The 17,018-nt window shown below is 52.3% G+C and overlaps 1 protein-coding gene across 1 annotated transcript; it reads left to right on the plus strand.

Annotated features, from left to right (window-relative positions):
* Window positions 1-869: 869 nt before the first annotated feature.
* On the plus strand, window positions 870-16,753 carry LOC123097390 (phosphatidylinositol 4-phosphate 5-kinase 6). The gene is made up of 8 exons (XM_044519101.1): window positions 870-2,229; window positions 4,456-4,620; window positions 4,725-4,890; window positions 4,966-5,082; window positions 5,298-5,491; window positions 5,611-5,690; window positions 5,761-5,845; window positions 15,935-16,753. The coding sequence occupies exons 1-8, from the start codon at window positions 1,094-1,096 to the stop codon at window positions 16,224-16,226; spliced, it is 2,235 nt and encodes a 744-aa protein (XP_044375036.1). The 5' UTR covers window positions 870-1,093; the 3' UTR covers window positions 16,227-16,753.
* Window positions 16,754-17,018: the final 265 nt, after the last annotated feature.

The following is a 17,018-nucleotide window of genomic DNA, read 5'->3' on the forward strand; positions in this document are numbered from 1 at the left end:
CGCTGATTAGACCGGAACTAGAACAACGAACAGAGAGGGCAGGCTCTAGTCGGCCTCCAACTGGCCGATGCGCAATGAAGTTGAGCCAGGGATGGAGGCAACGAAGGTCGGACCGCTGATGTTCGTGCTTCTGCCACCTCTACGAGCTCATGGCTCTAGCCGATGCTGCCGAGGATGCTTATCCTTCGCACGTCCCTGCCTCCTGCGAGAGAGTCGTCGAGGGGACGATGGAGGCGACGAGCGGGGAGAGGGAAGGCGGCGGAGTCAGAGAGGAGTGGAGGGAGAGGGATGAGAGGAGGCTGAGGGGGCGCAGGCTCTAGACGAGAAGGGTTGGCGGCTAGGGTTTGACGCTTTACTGAGGAGGAAGAGAAATCGAGGAGGGAGGGACGGGTGTGACATGCGGGCGAGGGACTTTCGAGGCCACGACTTGCCCTATGCTTCCGCAAACCACGCGACGCGCAGGAGTGGACGCACTCGCACCTTGAAAGGGCTGACCCAGCCATGACAGACGCTCCAAGAGCCATCGGACATTGGGCCATGCAAAACTACCACGCGGTCAAACACAAAGCACTGTAACTACCAACGAACATCCAACGACACACACGAAGTTAATGATCAGACTGATCAAGATCGAAGGGCAGAAAACGCATGACACCTGGGGAGCGAGTTGCCCAGCCACAAATGAATACTAGTAGTGCGCCTGCGAATGTACTCCCTCCGTTCCAAAATAGATGACCTCATCTATTTTGAAACGGAGGGATTACATCTTTAAAAAAACCACGGGTTTCTACTCCCTCCTTCCCATATTATAAGAGCAATTACAATCTCAAAAAATATTTAAAAAATAAATCGAGAACAGGACAGCACCTCTTTGCACGTCCCACCTGACGTCCCTCTCCTCCTCCACTCCCTCTCGCCCCCATTCCGCTTTGGACGGTCCAAAAATTTCTCTCCGGCCACCTTCTCTCTCCTCCCACCGACTCCTTCGGCAATGCCGCCGCGGCGCGCGCGCGCGCGGCCGCCGGCGCTGCTAGATCCTTGCACGATCCACGCCGCAGCCGGGAGCCCTTGAACCTGCGCAGCGAGACGACCAATGCACGAGCGCGCCCGGCCAGGGCGCGGGAGACGACCGTGCGCGTGCCGCGTGTCACCGATGCCGCCCCCCGGCGAAGACCCCGACGCGGCGCCCTCGTGCAGCAGCTCCGACACTAGCGAGCCGCAGGACCAGCAGCGCTCGGAGCGGGCGCTCTCCAACGGAGATCTCTACCTGGGCCAGTGGCGCGGGGGCGTGCCACACGGCGACGGCAAGTACCTGTGGGCGGATGGCTGCATGTACGAGGGCGAGTGGCGCCGCGGCAAGGCCACCGGACGCGGGAGGTTCTCTTGGCCGTCGGGAGCCACCTACGAGGGCGAGTTCTTGGACGGGTTCATGCACGGCGCGGGAACCTACGTGGGCGCCGCGGGGGACAGCTACCGCGGCGCGTGGGCCAAGAACCTCGAGCACGGCGCCGGCGAGAAGCGATACGCCAACGGCGACTGCTACGACGGCGAGTGGCGGGCGGGGCTTCCGGACGGGTGTGGCCGCTACACCTGGCGCGATGGCACCGAGTACGCCGGCGGCTGGCGTGCGGGGCTCATCCACGGCCGCGGCGCCCTGGTCTGGGCGAACGGCAACCGCTACGATGGCGGCTGGGAGGGCGGCCGCCCGCGCGGACAGGGCACGTTCCGGTGGTCGGACGGCAGCCTGTACGTCGGGTTCTGGGGCCGGGAGGCCCCCGGCGGCGCCCTGCACCAGAAGGGCGTGTACTACCCATCCCCGGGGGCGGCAGGCGAGACGAGGACGCGCGACCCGAGGGAGGTGTTCACGAGGGAGCTGCCGGAGTGTGTGCGCTCTGGTACGGAAAGCCAGTCGGCGCTACCGTCACTGAGGTCTCTAAAATGGCTGGCGCGGTCGGTCAGGGGGCGCGTGAGCTCGTCGTCGGGCCGGAGCAATCTTTCGGGTGGGAGTAATTGGGGTTCCGATGGAGACGTCAAGTGCGAGCTTGCTGACGACTGGAAGCGTCGTAACAGTACGAGGGAGGGTAGGGGGCTCCTGCCGCTCCCTTCGCCGGCGCCAGCGCCACAAGTAGCCAAGGGTGCACCGCTGCGGGTGTCGAAGCGGCAGGGGGAGACCATTGCCAAGGGGCACAAGAACTACGAGCTCATGCTCAACCTGCAGTTGGGCATCAGGTGCATTTCTTTCCCCTGATTAGTACACCTTGAATTCTTGATCTTCCTGTCAATTTCAGAAACTGGTGGAGGTGGTTTTTTTTTGAGAGAGAGATTTGAAATTTCAATTAGACATGATTGTCAGAGGATCTGCATTGAGATTGCTCGTTTAACTATTTATCATGTTGTTGCTAAACATGAACACCAACAATGTTCCATTCTATTGGAGAGAACTGAAGCACATACATGCACATTATAATGTTCTTAGCAAGTAATGTAAGCCTATTTTTTTCTTTGGCATACATACATTGGAGACGGAGTATATTAGTACCAATCTTCAAGAACAAGTGGGATGTTCAGAGTTGTACTAATTACCGTGGAATTAAGCTGATGAGCCATACAATGAAGCTATGGGAGAGAGTCATTGAGCACCGCTTAAGAAAAATGACAAGCGTGACCAAAAATCAGTTTGGTTTCATGCCTGGGAGGTCGACCATGGAAGCCATTTTCTTGGTACAACAACTTATGGAGAGATATAGGGAGCAAAAGAAGGACTTGCATATGGTGTTCATTGACTTGGAGAAGGCCTATGATAAGATACCGCGGAATGTCATGTGGTGGGCCTTGGAGAAACACAAAGTCCCAGCAAAGTACATTACCCTCATCAAGGACATGTACGATAATGTTGTGACAAGTGTTCGAACAAGTTGATGTCGACACTGATGACTTCCCGATTAAGATAGGACTGCATCAGGGGTCAGCTTTGAGCCCTTATCTTTTTGCATTGGTGATGGATGAGGTCACAAGGGATATACAAGGAGATATCCCATGGTGTATGCTCTTTGCGGATGATGTGGTGCTAGTTGACGATAGTCGGACGGGGATAAATAGGAAGTTAGAGTTATGGAGACAAACCTTGGAATCGAAAGGGTTTAGGCTTAGTAGGACTAAAACCGAGTACATGATGTGCGGTTTCAGTACTACTAGGTGTGAGGAGGAGGAGGTTAGCCTTGATGGCCAGGTGGTACCTCAGAAGGACACCTTTCGGTATTTGGGGTCAATGCTGCAGGAGGATGGGGGTATTGATGAAGATGTGAACCATCGAATCAAAGCCGGATGGATGAAGTGGCGCCAAGCTTCTGGCATTCTCTGTGACAAGAGAGTGCCACAAAAGCTAAAAGGCAAGTTCTACAGGACGGCGGTTCGACCCGCAATGTTGTATGGCGCTGAGTGTTTGCCGACTAAAAGGCGACATGTTCAACAGTTAGGTGTGGCGGAGATGCGTATGTTGAGATGGATGTGTGGCCACACGAGGAAGGATCGAGTCCGGAATGATGATATACGAGATAGAGTTGGGGTAGCACCAATTGAAGAGAAGTTTGTCCAACATCGTCTGAGATGGTTTGGGCATATTCAGCGCAGGCCTCCAGAAGCTCCAGTGCATAGCGGACGGCTAAAGCGTGCGGAGAATGTCAAGAGAGGGCGGGGTAGACCGAATTTGACATGGGAGGAGTCCGTTAAGAGAGACCTGAAGGATTGGAGTATCACCAAAGAGCTAGCTATGGACAGGGGTGCGTGGAAGCTTGCTATCCATGTGCCAGAGCCATGAGTTGGTTGCGAGATCTTATGGGTTTCACCTCTAGCCTACCCCAACTTGTTTGGAACTAAAGGCTTTGTTGTTGTTGTTGTTTGTTGTTGTTGATACATACATTGGAAGCACAACATATCGAACAGATATCAATAACAAAAATTCATAAACAAAATTACATTTCATAAACCCAAGAAGGCTTGCACTTTTTGAAGATATAAAACTTAATTTTGTTTAGTTCTTCAACGAAACAAGATGCTTATAAGGATTACCAATGAACTATTACAAACTTGGTGTCCACAAAAAAATGGACCATGCACATTTGAAAATGTCTCCTTTTAACTGGCGAGTATTGAATAGATCAGAAAATGGTACTTGTTGTTACCCCAGGGGCTGTTAGGTCACACGCAGTAGCATGTATATTTTCGTACATTACCCAATTTACTTTTAGAAATCAGGATTTATTTTTTATTTTCAAGTCTTGTATATGTAAGTTTTGTGGTAGGGGGGGGGGGGTTCTACTACAAAACTTACATATACATGATAAATTCGAAGTTCTTTTTCTGGAGAGAGAATTTATTTTCATACGATTGATGAATGTCTTTGTGAACTTATACGTTACAATTTCTTAATATCTGAATATGCTATCTTGGGCATAGGCATGCAGTAGGAAGGCAAGGTCAGGTTATACTAGATCTGAAATCATCAGCATTTGACCCAAAGGAAAAAGTATGGACAAAATTCCCCCCAGAAGGCTCGAAATATACCCCTCCACACAATTCTAGTGATTTCAAATGGAAAGATTACTGCCCAAAGGTGTTCCGGTTGGTCATCACTCCCAAGATAAAGATTTTCCTATCTTATGACCATATTATGGTATTGTACTCATCAACATATGCACACATATTTGTTCTGAACTAATTCACAGGACATTGCGCAAGCTGTTCAAGGTCGATCCAGCTGACTATATGCTATCTCTGTGTGGAGATGATGCTCTACGTGAGCTCTCATCCCCTGGTAAGAGTGGAAGCTTCTTTTACTTGACAAACGACGATCGATACATGATAAAGACAATGAAGAAATCTGAAGTAAAGGTTTGTCCTCCTTTTCTGTCTTCGCCTGAATGTTAAATTTTGTTCTGAACTTATGGATTATTTGCTACCTTACAGATGCTTCTGAAGATGCTTCATGCTTATTACAATCATGTCCGTGCATTTGAGAATACCCTAGTGGCAAAGTTTTTTGGTCTACACTGTGTGAAGTTGGCTGGAGCAAACCAGAAGAAGGTTAGAAAGTATATACTTGTTTCTTTTTTGCGCAAACACACACAAAATGTGCACCATTTGTATTAGAAGAAAGAGTGAAATGCCAAAATAGCACGTATATAAGGGTTTTCATTCTGTCCTCACGCTGTAATTACTCCAATTTATGAATCTGCTGTTGTCAAGTACTAGTATAATATCAATCCTGACGGTCTGCTTGATGCTGTACTACCACCCAGGTTCGTTTTGTCATAATGGGGAACCTGTTCTGCTCCGATCACACTATTCATAGGCGGTTTGATCTGAAAGGATCATCTCTTGGCCGGACAACTGACAAGCCACAGGCAGAGATTGATGAGTATACAACTCTGAAAGATCTTGATCTTAATTTTATCTTTCGGTTGCAAAAACAATGGTTTGAAGAGTTCCGAAGGTGCGAACATCTTATGTCTAATTTTCGTATTGTGTTTTGTGAATGACCTAGGCACCAAATGCTAACCAATGATATCTGAACCCTATGTACTAATCTAGTTCTTACATACTTTGAAGCAGGCAAGTGGACAAAGACTGTGAGTTTCTGGAGCAGGAGAAGATTATGGATTACAGTCTCTTGGTGGGCGTACATTTTAGAGGTAAGAGAGAGATACTTAAGGCACTTTGTAAAAATACAAAATGCTGACTTGATTTTTACTTTGGTTAAAGGTGCCATTGACATCGATGGTGACAAACCTGCCACACCCCGCGTTTCAAGATGGGACAGGAATCACTTTCTTTCTGATCCAAACAGGTAAATAAGACACTAAATTATGTTCTCTTGCCTAATACTACAGTCCTAGTTATAATTAATTTGCCTCTTTCTAAATCATGTAGCTGGTAAGTACGTAGTTCTTGAGCCAGCTCATCATTGAGATGATTCATGTTTCAGCTTCATTGCAGTACAAATTTTGACATGGAAAGGTTTTAGGTACCCATCTATTTTAAACGACAAAATTGACATTAATTTCTATAGCCAGGATGTTCATTCTTCTGACTAGAAAGTATTTTAGGTTCATTTAGTAATATTTCCTATTGTGTCATTTCTTGGTAATGATATTTCTAAGGTTAATGCGTATACGACATATAGTTTCTGGTGGTGTAAATTCTCCAGTGTGTCAATCCAGTCATATGGTCCCCATTGTTACCTAGTATTAAACATTTTCTGTTTAGAACCTTCCTATCTTGTACATGTTTTCATATTCACCAGATTTACCGTGGATTCACATGCTTAGTTCACACTTTTGAGTACTAATGGTACTAAACATTTTGTCAAATCTAATGAAAGATCAGTTTAGGCTATCACCTTATGGTAGGAGCTAGGGCCCTACTGGGTCTTGGCCGGAGATTGTAGGGGAAGGAGGGAGGTGGGCGAGGACGTGACCGCGGCGGCCGGCGTGCTGGCGCCATCTCGCGCGGGAGGAGAGGCGGCGGCGATGGGAGAGGAGGCGGCTAGGTTAGGGTTCCGGCTCTCCTCAAGGAGCCGGGCAATAGATTATGTCTTATTGCTTAATTCCAAACGGGTGTCTTACAACGGTTTATATAATCTCGATGCTAATAAAAATAAGATAACTTGGGCTAAGCATCTAAGTAGACGCGCCCATTGGGCCTCCTCTGGCTATAAGTGACACCGGTCATAACATCTCTCTCCGCCTGCGCAAACAGCTCGTCCTCGAGCTAGAAGTCTGGATAGTGGTGGCGGAACTCATCATGCTGCTCCCAAGTGGTGTCCTCCTCCGAAAGGCCTTCCCACTGGATCAACAAGTACCACACCCCGCGACGCAGCTGGACCTGCAATGCAACACCTTCGCTGGTCCGGGAAGGAGGTGGCCGTCGGAGGTCGGAGGAAGCGCCGGCGTGGCCGGTGGCGGCTCCCCACGGAAGGGCTTCAGCAGCCCCACATGGAAGACGTCGTGGATGCGAGCACCGGCCGGAAGCTGAAGGCGGTAGGCCACCTTGCCGATGCGCTCCAGCACGGAAAATGGCCCGGCGTAGCGAGGACCCAGCTTGCGCTTTGCACGCGGGTCAAGGGACTGCGTAGAGCGGTGAAGAAGGCGTAGCCACACCCAGTTGTCCACCGCGAACTCCGCCTCGCGGTGGTGGCCGTCGTAGTAGTGCTTGGCCAGCTGCTGGGCCTGAATGAGGCGTTGCCGCACCTCCGCAAGCATCTCGTCCCGGCTGTGAAGAAGGTCGCCCGCCGCCTCCGTCCTAGCTGTCTCCGGGTCAACCGGCAGGATGGGCGGGGGCGGTTGGCCATAGACCACCTCGAACGGCGTGGCGCGCAGCGCGGAGTGATAAGAGGTGTTGTAGCAGTACTCCGCCCATGCGAGCCAATCCACCCAAGCACGAGGACGATCACCTGTAACACAACGCAAATACATGGCAATCACCTTGTTGACCACCTCGGATTGGCCGTCCGTCTGAGGATGGAAGGCCATGCTTAGGCGGAGCTTCACGCCCGCCATCCAGAAGAGATCGCGCTAGACATGCCCCGTGAACACCGGGTCCTGGTCGCTGACGATCGAAGAGGGAAACCCGTGTAGGCGGACGATGCCGTCAAAGAAGGCACATGCCATGGAGGTGGCGGTGTAGGGATGGCCGAGCGCGATGAAGTGGGCGTACTTGGAGAAGCGGTCGACCACCGTGAGGATGACGGACTTGCCGCCCACCTTGGGGAGGCCCTCGATGAAGTCCATAGAGATATCCGCCCAGACCTGAGAGGGCACCTCCAAGGGCTGTAGCAGACCAGCCGGGCGCAGCGTCTCCGTCTTGTTACGCTGGCACGTAAGACAAGACCTCACCCAGTCGCGGACCAGGGCCCGATTGCCGGGGAGGTAGAAATCGGCGTGGAGACGGTGGAGGGTCTTCTGCACACCCTCGTGGCCGGCCGAGTGTGCCAGCAGCAGAACCTGGTGACGGAGGTCGCCGTGATCCGGCACGAAGAGGCGGCGCCCATGCAGGAAGAAGCCATCCGCCAAACGCCACGGCTCCTCCAAGTCGCCGACATCGAGAAAGCTGCCAAAGGAGCTGAGCGTCCGGCGCGTCCGCGGTGGCCCGGCGAATGTCGTCGATGAGGGCAAAGGAGGGCCCCGAGCGGATGCAGAGGGCCTCCCCGTCGGCGTCGCCGGCGTCCGCGTCATGGTCGGCGTCGCGGCGGGACAGGGCATCGGCCACGGTGTTCAGACGGCCCGGACGATACTCGACGGTGAAGTTGAAGCCAAAGAGCTTGCTAATCCACTGGTGCTGCGGCACGTTAGAGAGCCTCTGGTCCAATAAGAACTTGAGGCTGTAGTGATCCGTGCGGATACGAAACGGCCGCCCTCAAAGATATGGCCGCCAGTGGCGCACGGCCTGCACCAAGCCAATGAGCTCCCGCTCATAGGCCGCGAGCTTATGATGGTGCACGGCAAAGGGCCTGCTGAAGAACGCAAGCGGCCCGTCGCCCTGATGGAGGACGGCGCCGAACCCCACACCGGAGGCGTCGCAGTCCACCATGAACGGACGGTCAAAGTCGGGCATCTGGAGGACGGGACCCGTCGTGAGGGCCCTCTTGAGGCCTCGAACGCCTCAGTGGCCTCCGCATCCCAGGCGAAGACGTCGTGTCGCAACAGGTGCGTGAGCGGGGACGCGATGAGGCCGAACTCCCGGATAAATTTTCGGTAGTACCTTGCGAGGCCCAGGAAGCTGCGGAGAGCCCGCGGTGAGTGCGGCTAGGCCGCGATAGCCGCCACCTTGTCGGCGTCCATAGCAACACCCGTGGCCGAGATGACGTGGCCGAGGTAGGCGACTGAAGGCGTGCCGAACGAGCACTTCGAGTGCTTAAGATGAAGATGGTGCGCTCGAAGCTCGTTGAAGATGATGGCGACGTGCTGAAGGTGCTCCGCCCACGAGGTGCTGTAGATAAGAATGTCATCAAAGAAAACAAGCACAAACCGACGCAAGTAGGGGCAGAGGACGTCGTTCATCAAGGCCTGAAAGGTCGCCGGGGCGTTGGAGAGGCCAAAAGGCATCACCAAGAACTTGAAGTGGCCGTGATGAGTCTGAAACGCCGTCTTCACGACATCGTCCGGGTGCATCCGCACCTGGTGGTAGCCCGAACGGAGGTCGAGCTTGGTGAAGAAGCGCGCCCCATGTAGCTCGTCCACGAGCTCATCAACGACCGGAATAGGAAATTTGTCCTTGAGCGTCTGGCGTTAAGGGCACGGTAGTCGATGCAGAAGCGCCACGTGCCGTCCAACTTACGGACGAGGAGGACTGGCGCTGAAAACGGTGAAGTAGAGATCCGGATGATGCCCAAGGCGAGCATGAGCGTGCACTGCCGCTCCAACTCGTCCTTCTGTAGCTGGGGGTAGCGGTAGGGGTGCACCGCCACCGGTGCCGTGCCCGGCAGGAGATGAATGCGGTGGTCATACACCCGGGCTGGCGGCAGGCCCTGAGGCTCGTCGAAGAGGTCGCGGTGCTGCTGTAGAAGATGATCCAACAGAGGGTGCTCGGGCCCTGCAGCAGTCGCGACCAGCTGCAGCTGCGGCGCTGCCGGTGAGGCGCCACCCACGCCCTCCCATAGGACGCGGTGCCCCTGGCGCCAGAAGTTCATCGTCAGGGCGTCGAAGTCCCAGAGGATGGGACCGAGGGTCCTCAAGAAGTCGACGTCGAGGATGAAGTCGAAGCAGCCCAAGTCGATTGTAACGCCCACGATGCGGCTATATCTCCCACGTGTCGAGGCACGACTTAGAGGCATAACCACATTGTAGGTATTGTCGCAAGAAGGGTCATCTTCACACAATCCCATGTAATGAACAAGAATGGGATAACGAGAGTTGGCTTACAATCGCCACTTCACACAATACATAAATTAATTCATACATCATCCAAAATCCACACATAGACCGATTACGGTCAAATCCAAATGAAAATAAGATAACCCCAAATGCTAGATCCCCGATCGTCCCAACTGGGCTCCACTACTGATCATCAGGAAACGAAACATAGTAACGACCACGTTCCTCGTTGAACTCCCACTTGAGCTCGGTTGCGTCATCTGTACTGGTATCGTCGGCACTTGCAACTGTTTTGGTAGAATCTGTGAGTCACGAGGACTCAGCAATCTCACACCCGCGAGATCAAGACTATTTAAGCTTATAGAAAAAGATGGGGCAATGAGGTGGAGCTGCAGCAAGCACTAAGCATATGGTGGCTAACATACGCAAAAGAGAGCGAGAAGAGAAGCAACACAACGGTCGCGAAGCTAGAAATGATCAAGAAGTGATCCTGAAACTACTTACGTTCATTCATAACCCAGACCGTGTTCACTTCCCGGACTCCGCCGAAAAGAGACCATCACGGCTACACACACGGTTGATGTATTTTAATTAAGTCAAGTGACAAGTTCTCTACAACCGGACATTAACAAATTGCCATCTGCCTCATAACCGCGGGCACGGCTTTCGAAAGATAATACCCTGCAGGGGTGTCCCAACTTAGCCCATTATAAGCTCTCACGGTCAACGACGGATAAACCTTCTTCCGGGAAGACCCGATCAGTCTCGGAATCCCGGTTTACAAGACATTTCGACAATGGTAAAACAAGACCAGCAAAGCTGCCCGATGTGCCGACAAATTCCGATAGGAGCTGGACATATCTCGTTCTCAGGGCACACCGGATGAACACTACGTACAACTAAAACCAGCCCTCGAGTTTTCCCAAGGTGGCGCTGCAAGAGGCTCTAGTTTGGACCAGCACTCAGAGGAGCACTGGCCCGGGGGGTTAAATAAGATTACCCTCGGGCTCGCGAAAATCCAAGGGAAAAAGGCTTAGGTAGGCAAATGTAAAACCAAGGTTGGGCCTTGCTGAAGGAGTTTTATTCAAGGCGAACTGTCAAGGGGGTCCCATAAATCACCCAATCGCGTAAGGAACGCAAAATCAAGGAACATAACACCGGTATGACGGAAACTAGGGCGGCAAGAGTGGAACAAAACACCAGACATAAGGCCGAGCCTTCCACCCTTTACCAAATATATAGATGCATTAATTTAATAAGAGATATTGTGATATGCCAAAATATTCATGTTCCAACATAGAACCAACTTCAACTTCACCTGCAACTAGCAACGCTATAAGAAGGGCTGAGCAAAAGCGGTAACTTAGCCAAACAATGGTTTGCTAGGAAAGGATGGTTAGGGGCTTGACATGGCAATATGGGAGGCATGATATAGCAAGTGGTAGGTAGCGCAGCATAGCAATAGAGCGAACAACTAGCAAAGCAAAGATAGAAGTGATTTCGAGGGTATGGTCATCTTGCCTGCAAGGTTCTCAGAGTTGTCGAAAGCTTGATCCTCGTAAGCGTTCTCAACAGGCTCCTCGTAAGCGTACTCGTCTCCCGGCTCTACCCACAGCAAGAACACAAGCAATGGAACCACAATTAATCACAGGAAATGCACAAGCAACATGATGCAATACATGCATGATATGCGAGATGTGATATGCGATGCATAAGCGTGCTTCGGGAGGAAAAAGATGATCAAGGCATCAACTTGGCAAACCAAGTATGCCACTAGAAAGATGAGATGATTTCGGTCGAAATCGTTATAAAGATCACCGGAAACGGATGCACGGTTTGCAAATGGCAAGCAAAATAAGGATGACACAATTCTGCGATTAACAACATGATAGCACTTAGAATACATCAAGTAACTATGCTACAGCACCCCAACATAGCAACAGAGCATATGACAGTGATCTACAAGAGATGCTTGACAAAAGATGAACACTGAGCTACGGCTAGATCACACAATAACTGGCTCCAAACAAGCATGGCAAAAGTGCAAAAGATATCAGCTTGACAGACTTAGTGAAAATACTGAACATGACTGAAACAGCATCAGGTAGCAATGTTCAGAACAAGCAAAACACATGCTACAGGAACTTATCATAGCAAAACAAGGCATGGCATGAATCTACTAAATGCATAGAACAAAAGTCCTTTACTGACCTTGAGCCAAAAAGGCACAGAAGATAAGATGGCACTCATGTAAACATAACAAGTTTCGTTAACAGGTTTCAGACTTAGCAGAAAACAGAGCATGGTATTAACAGAATTATGAAGGCATCTTTGTGAGCTCGATTCACTCATCACAAAGCAATGCATAACAAAACAAGCATACCTACAGCAAGATGGCATGTTCATGAAGCTAACCATGGCAAGAGAAAGTTCATAGCATGTATGGATCAACTACAACAACCTTGGCAAAATTGAATATCATGTTAACATTTTGCCAGGAACATTTTATAGCAAAAGTAGAGCAAGATTGAGACATGTTAGGGCACTCCATAATTGCAAACAGGGGCATGGATGGATAGAGCATAACCATATGTTCAAAACATCCTTACTGAACATACTCAAAAGAAGCATGGATCTCACTGTAGCCGCATGGATACATGGCATCAAAATAACAGCAGGTAAAGGACTTAGCAAAATCCTAAGTCCTTGAAAACATAAACATCACGAAGCCTAGTTTGCATGCTTGTGCTAGTCACCACATAGATCACAAAAATACATGGCATACACCCCTGTAAAGATGGCATGGCATAGATCAAAATACATGTAGGGCTCATGCTCATAAGATGCACACGTCAAATGCAACAAAAATAACAAAACATTAAGTTCTGATAAGTAACAGCAGTAAACATCATATAGCACTCTTGCATCAGAGATTTGGGCCTCAAGATGGACTCAAACGAGCATGGCACAATGGAACAAAATGAAGAGCATCTCGTGATGAACATTTCGATATATCATGCGCATGAAACGGAGCAGTATGCAAGTAGATATGATGCGATGAACAGAGCCACATAATATTACAAATCCGGGGACTTTGGCACGGATGCCGAGGCGGGGCTGGATCTTGCCGGAGATGGAGAGGAGGAAGGAGAGGCGGATCCGGCCGGAGGAGCTGGGCGGCGAGGTCGGCGGCGGGGACGGCGACCGGAGGACGGCGGCGCGTACGACGAACGGGCGGCGGCGACACCGGCGACGAGGCGGCGAAGGGCGGGGTTTGTCCGGCGCGGACCGGACGTGTCCGGCGCGCGGAGGGAGCGGGGCTAGGGTTTTTTGGACTGCGGGATTTCGGGGAGGCTCACATATTTATAGCTAGAGGGAGGTAGGAGACTCCAAATGGAGTGCGGTTTTCGCCCACATGATCGTGATCGAACGACCGAGAGCATGGAGGGGGCTTAGATGGGTTATTGGGCTGTTTGGAGGGGTGTTTGGCTGCAACACACAAAAGGCCTTTGCGGTTACCCGGTTAACCGTTGGAGCATCAAATGACCTTCAAATGGAACGAAACTTGACAGGTGGTCTACCGGTGGTGTACCAAGGCCACTTGGCAAACCTCGGTCCATTCCGAGAACGTTTAACCCCGCTCACGAAAAGAGACAAGAGGGGTGCGCCGGTGCAAGTGGGAGTGTCGGATTGCAAAACGGACAACGGGGAAAATGCTCGGACGCATGAGACGAACACGTATGCAAATGAGATGCACATGATGACGTGATATGAGATGCATGACATGAACAAAATGCAAAACGAAAGACAAAAACCCGACCACGAAGGGAATATCATAACACATAGCCGAAAATGGCAAGAGTTGGAGTTACAAATATGGAAAGTTACATCCGGGGTGTTACATCGATGCCGGCGCACGTGATGGTGAAGTGCTCGTCGCCGATGGTGATGGGCACGTTCCGCGCCAGCCCGTGGCAGCGGAGTCGGTCGCCGTTAGCCACGGTGACCCGGAGTTGCTCCCCGCCCGTCGGCTGTAGCGCTAAGCGGCATGGTCGCCTCGGGCAGGAAGTTATGCGTGGAACCCGTATCCAGGAGGGCCACCAGGCGCTCACCGTGGATCATCACCGGCAAGAGCATAGTCCGCTCGTCTCGGATGCCCGCGAGTGCATGGAGGGAGACCACCAGTGTCGTCGCCGAAGCGGCTGCCGGTGCGACCTCCACAATAACTGGGGTGGGCAAGTCGCCGAGCCCGTCGGCGGCTGTGTCCTCCTCGACATAGTCAGCCCTCTCCAAGTAGAGTCTCGGGCATACATGGCCCGACACAGGTGGTGTCGGGGGCGGCCTGGCTGACTGGTGGGCCCCCCGAGACGGTGTCTCCTGCTACAAGGCCTGCGCGCGACGCTCGAAGGCGCAGGCGTAGTACATCGCCGTCTGGAGGTCCTAGAGTCCCCGAAGCTCCACGTCCACACGGATATGATCCGGTAGACCGCCGGCGAAAGAGCTCGGCCCGCTGACGAGCCGTCACGCCGGGTGCGTGGCACGCCAGGGCCTGGAAGCGGTCGGCGAAGTCCTGCACCGTGGAGGTGAAGGGGAGGCAGCCTAGCTCCGCCAGCCAGCTCCCGCACATCGGCGGCCGGAAGCAAAGGAGGCAAAGCTCGCGAAATCGCTCCCATGGGGGCATGCCGCCCTCGTCCTGCTCGAGGGCGTAATACCACGTCTATGCGGCGCCCCGGAGGTGATATGAGGCGAGCCAGGTGCGGTCTGATGCGAGTGTGCGTTGCCATCGGAAAAACTGGTCACACTGATTAAGCCAGTTGAGGGGGTCCTCGGTGCCGTCGTAGGTGGCGAAGTCGAGCTTGGCGAAATGCGGCGGTGTATGAGTATAACCGCCGTGGGAGTACGGCGCGTCGGTGCGGAGCAGTGAGGGGGCCGGCGCCGCTTCGGTGGGCACAGGGGCCCCCCATGGAACGGCTGCCCGTCGAGGCCAGCGTAGGGACCGGCGGTGCTGGAGGACCCGCCGTACTGCAGGGTGGGCGCCGGCTGCGAGTGGACGTACGGCGGTTTTGAGGCCATCGTGTAGACCGGTTGCGGCGACGACCCGGTCAACCAGGCCGGTAGCGGTGACGGCAAGGGCGGGAACCTGACCTGGTGGATCGGGACTCCCGCCGGCGCGGTCGTAGCCGGCCCGGAGCTGATCGGCGGTGGCGCCGGGAGCTGCGGCTGCTGCTGCAGCGGGGCGACGGGCGCAGCGGGGGCCGCCAGGGCCTGCGTCGGCCATGGTAGCCAGGTGGCGGCGGCAGCTGCAGCTGCAGCAGCCCGGCGAGCGCGGCGGATGCCGCATGGTGTGGCGGCTGCCACGGCAGAAGCAGTGGCCCGGTGGCGGCGGCCCGTAGGGGCCGGCCATGTAGAGGCGGATCCCCTGGACCGTGGTGGCGAGATCGCGGAGCGCTCCGTTGACTTCCTCCGGGGAACCGGCGCGGCGGAGGTGACCGGCACCGGCGGTGGAGGGGCGCTGGCCGTGGTGGCCAGCGGGGCGGTGGAGGCGGTCGGCAGCGGGAGGGTTGGGGTGGGCGGCGGCGAAGACATGATCGCACCTAAGCTACCTAATACCAAATTGGTAGGAGCTAGGGCCCTACCGGGTCTTGGCCGGAGATTGTAGGGGAAGGAGGGAGGCTGGCGAGGACGTGACCGTGGCGGCCGATGTGCTGGCGCCGGCTTGCGCGGGAGGAGAGGCGGCGGCGATGGGAGAGGAGGCGGCTAGGTTAGGGTTCCGGCTCCTCAGGGAGCCGGGCAATAGATTATGTCTTATTGCTTAATTCCAAACGGGTGTCTTACAACTGTTTATATAATCTCGATGCTAATAAAAATAAGATAACTTGGGCTAAGCCCCTAACTAGGCGCGCCCATTGGGCCTCCTCCGGCTATAAGTGACGCCGGTCATAACACCTTATGTTTAGGATTGTTCTGATGCCATTTTCCCCTGGAAGATGTATCTGATGAAGGTACTTTAATGGTCTTTAGGTCTTTGTAACAATAAACATAATTGATATTATTTGGTTGGACAGGTGGTGTAAGATTAAACTTGGGGCGAATATGCTGTCAAGAGCTGAACTGACAGTCCGAAAGAACGACAGTGATGTTATTGGAGAGCCAACTGGGGAATACTGTGATGTTATATTGTATTTTGGAATAATAGACATACTTCAAGACTACGATATAGGCAAAAAGATTGAGCATGCATACAAATCATTCCAATATGACTCGACATCCATTTCAGCGGTAGATCCAAGACAGTACTCCAGGCGCTTTAAAGATTTCATATACAAAGCATTCCAAGAAGACAGAGTAGACAGCTAAAAGCATATGGACACCTTCTCCAGCAGCTGATGTAATTTTGAAAGCAAAGATCAACTTTTCTGGGCCAAAGATCAAGCTGAGCATAATGCAGCATAGCATGTCATGTGCAAATTTGTACCTTGTCGGTTGCCTTCAGCAGCTTCCGTAGAAAACATCAGGATGAGCGAGTTGCTGGAGAACCTGCTGATGCTTCGCCTTCCAGGAATTGGATTAGCTTTCATGTAATATATGAGTAGCTACGTACATAACACACGGAGTTCACTCACTAATATTTACAGGAGTAGATGTAACTTACAGATTCAAATCACACATAGAAGCATGTAACCACAAGTGCACAGGCCAGTCAGGCGTTGCAAATGCTCTTTTGCCTGAGGATACCAATGTCACCATTCTTGAAAGTTAACTGTATTGAAAGTCTGAAACCTTTGGCATACCGAGAGAAAATTCATTTATTGTTGATTTTAGGCTACACCATCAAGCTAATATGGATTCCAAATCCATAGTGATTAATCAACTCAGTTTTGGTATCCCCACGTCTTAAATAAGATGCATGGGTCCTGAATATTTTCTTTACTACCACCTTTGGATGCACTGGAAAGCAAGGTATATTCATGATGGTGGTGTTTCTGACTATGAGATATAAGGAGAATATTGTGAATTCCCAGTGGAATATAATCTGGTGATGATGTATTGAGAATGACCATGTCTTGCAAACTCTCAACTGGTGCAGTGGTGAGATGGCCCCACTCAGTGGCAGCTGAGGCATCGGCATTTGGTGTGCTTTCAGGTCAT

Source organism: Triticum aestivum, chromosome 4D (assembly GCF_018294505.1).
Source record: "Triticum aestivum cultivar Chinese Spring chromosome 4D, IWGSC CS RefSeq v2.1, whole genome shotgun sequence".
Taxonomy (NCBI): domain Eukaryota; kingdom Viridiplantae; phylum Streptophyta; class Magnoliopsida; order Poales; family Poaceae; genus Triticum; species Triticum aestivum.

Excerpts from the sequence above, each read along its gene's own strand:
- LOC123097390 (XM_044519101.1), top strand. The coding sequence starts at position 1,094 with ATGCACGAGCGCGCCCGGCCAGGGCGCGGGAGACGACCGTGCGCGTGC. Across the intron at positions 5,492-5,610 it reads TGGTTTGAAGAGTTCCGAAG|GCAAGTGGACAAAGACTGTG; the intron begins GTGCGAACATCT and ends ACTTTGAAGCAG. Across the intron at positions 5,846-15,934 it reads TTTCTTTCTGATCCAAACAG|GTGGTGTAAGATTAAACTTG; the intron begins GTAAATAAGACA and ends TTGGTTGGACAG.